At 36.6% G+C, this 1,438-nt stretch overlaps 1 protein-coding gene across 1 annotated transcript; it reads left to right on the forward strand.

Annotated features, from left to right (window-relative positions):
- Window positions 1-7: 7 nt before the first annotated feature.
- On the forward strand, window positions 8-1,430 carry LOC107682981 (paired box protein Pax-1-like; the record flags this gene model as incomplete). The annotated part of the gene is made up of 2 exons (XM_016479075.1): window positions 8-479; window positions 1,399-1,430. Coding segments are annotated over 2 exons (504 nt in total), but the record flags the coding sequence as incomplete, so codon positions are not given.
- Between the last annotated feature and the right edge of the window lie 8 nt (window positions 1,431-1,438).

Below are 1,438 nucleotides of genomic sequence, written 5' to 3' on the forward strand. Positions count from 1 at the left end.
TGTGAGTAAAATCCTTGCGAGATACAACGAAACTGGGTCCATTTTTCCGGGCGCAATCGGTGGCAGCAAACCACGAGTTACTACGCCGAATGTAGTAAAAAACATACGGGAGTACAAACAAGGAGACCCGGGAATTTTTGCATGGGAGATCCGGGACCGTCTTCTCGCGGACGGAGTATGTGACAAGTACAATGTTCCTTCGGTCAGCTCTATCAGCCGGATATTAAGGAACAAGATTGGAAACCTCTCCCCGCCTAACCAATATGAAAATGGCAAGCAAGCACCTCCGCAGTCCAGCCTCTCGTACAACCATATATACCCGTATTCATACCCCAATGCAATGTCTCCCTCCGGGACCAAAATGAGCAATCCTCCCGGTGTCCCTGTCACGGGTGGGCATGTAAGCATTTCCCGCGGTTGGCCTTCAGCGCACACGGTCAGCAATATATTGGGTATTCGGGCTTTCATGGATCCTTCAGGTGAGACTATCGGTTTAGACAAATTTTAACCGCACATCAAACGGTTACATAGGCCTCAGCCTCAAGCTTGATTTGTGGTGCATACACAAAGCAAACTGACGAGGCCTATGCAATCACCTAATGTGTGGCTTATTTCAAATATGCATTTTGAATATTGATACAGTTACATGAAGTTTAAAATTAAAATGTGAAATTTAGAAAACAGTTATTAAGACGTATTCACGCAAATATGGCCTAAGAATAACCGAGTAGGCCTTCGGATTCTAGATATTGTAAAAAGTGGTAACCTGCAATTGTTATAACTATTTAGCTACCTGATTTGACCCATAAAATAGTTTTGAAAATGTATGATGTATTTATGTTGATTGAATCATGTTATATAGCATTTTAGACTAAAATATTTATTAGATATTCAGATGAGCAAATTATATCGATTTAGATATTTAAAAAAATGTTTTTTTTTTTTTATGTATATACATACTACGGTGTGTCTATTCCTTAATTTAACGAATAAATTGTGATCACGCATTAAGCAACCCGATATATAACATATATAAAAGAAATCATTATAATATGCATTATATATAAAACACGTTGTTGGAAATACTGTATATATGTTATGTATTCTTATATATGAAAATATATAGCCTACCTTATATATGGTCACCTCGAATAATTGATAATATGCAGCATTTTCGCTTAATACGTATCCATGTTAAATGTGCTGCACATTTGTCGAATGTATTTAAAAGATAGTTTAAATCATTCAATTACAAGGGAGACTATCGCTGACATTAGCTAATTCCGTAAATAATGCCTTATTATTCTTGGAGTAATTTTGATTTATTTAGTTTTAGTTTAGTTTTTCGACAAAGCAAAAACAGAAAGTTAAACGCATTTAAATCATTTTTTCCTCTAGCTATTGCTAGCGCTGAAGGATACGCACCAAAAATGGAGGA

This window comes from Sinocyclocheilus anshuiensis, unplaced genomic scaffold (genome assembly GCF_001515605.1).
Source record: "Sinocyclocheilus anshuiensis isolate Anshui unplaced genomic scaffold, SAMN03320099.WGS_v1.1 C32774701, whole genome shotgun sequence".
Lineage (NCBI taxonomy): Eukaryota > Metazoa > Chordata > Actinopteri > Cypriniformes > Cyprinidae > Sinocyclocheilus > Sinocyclocheilus anshuiensis.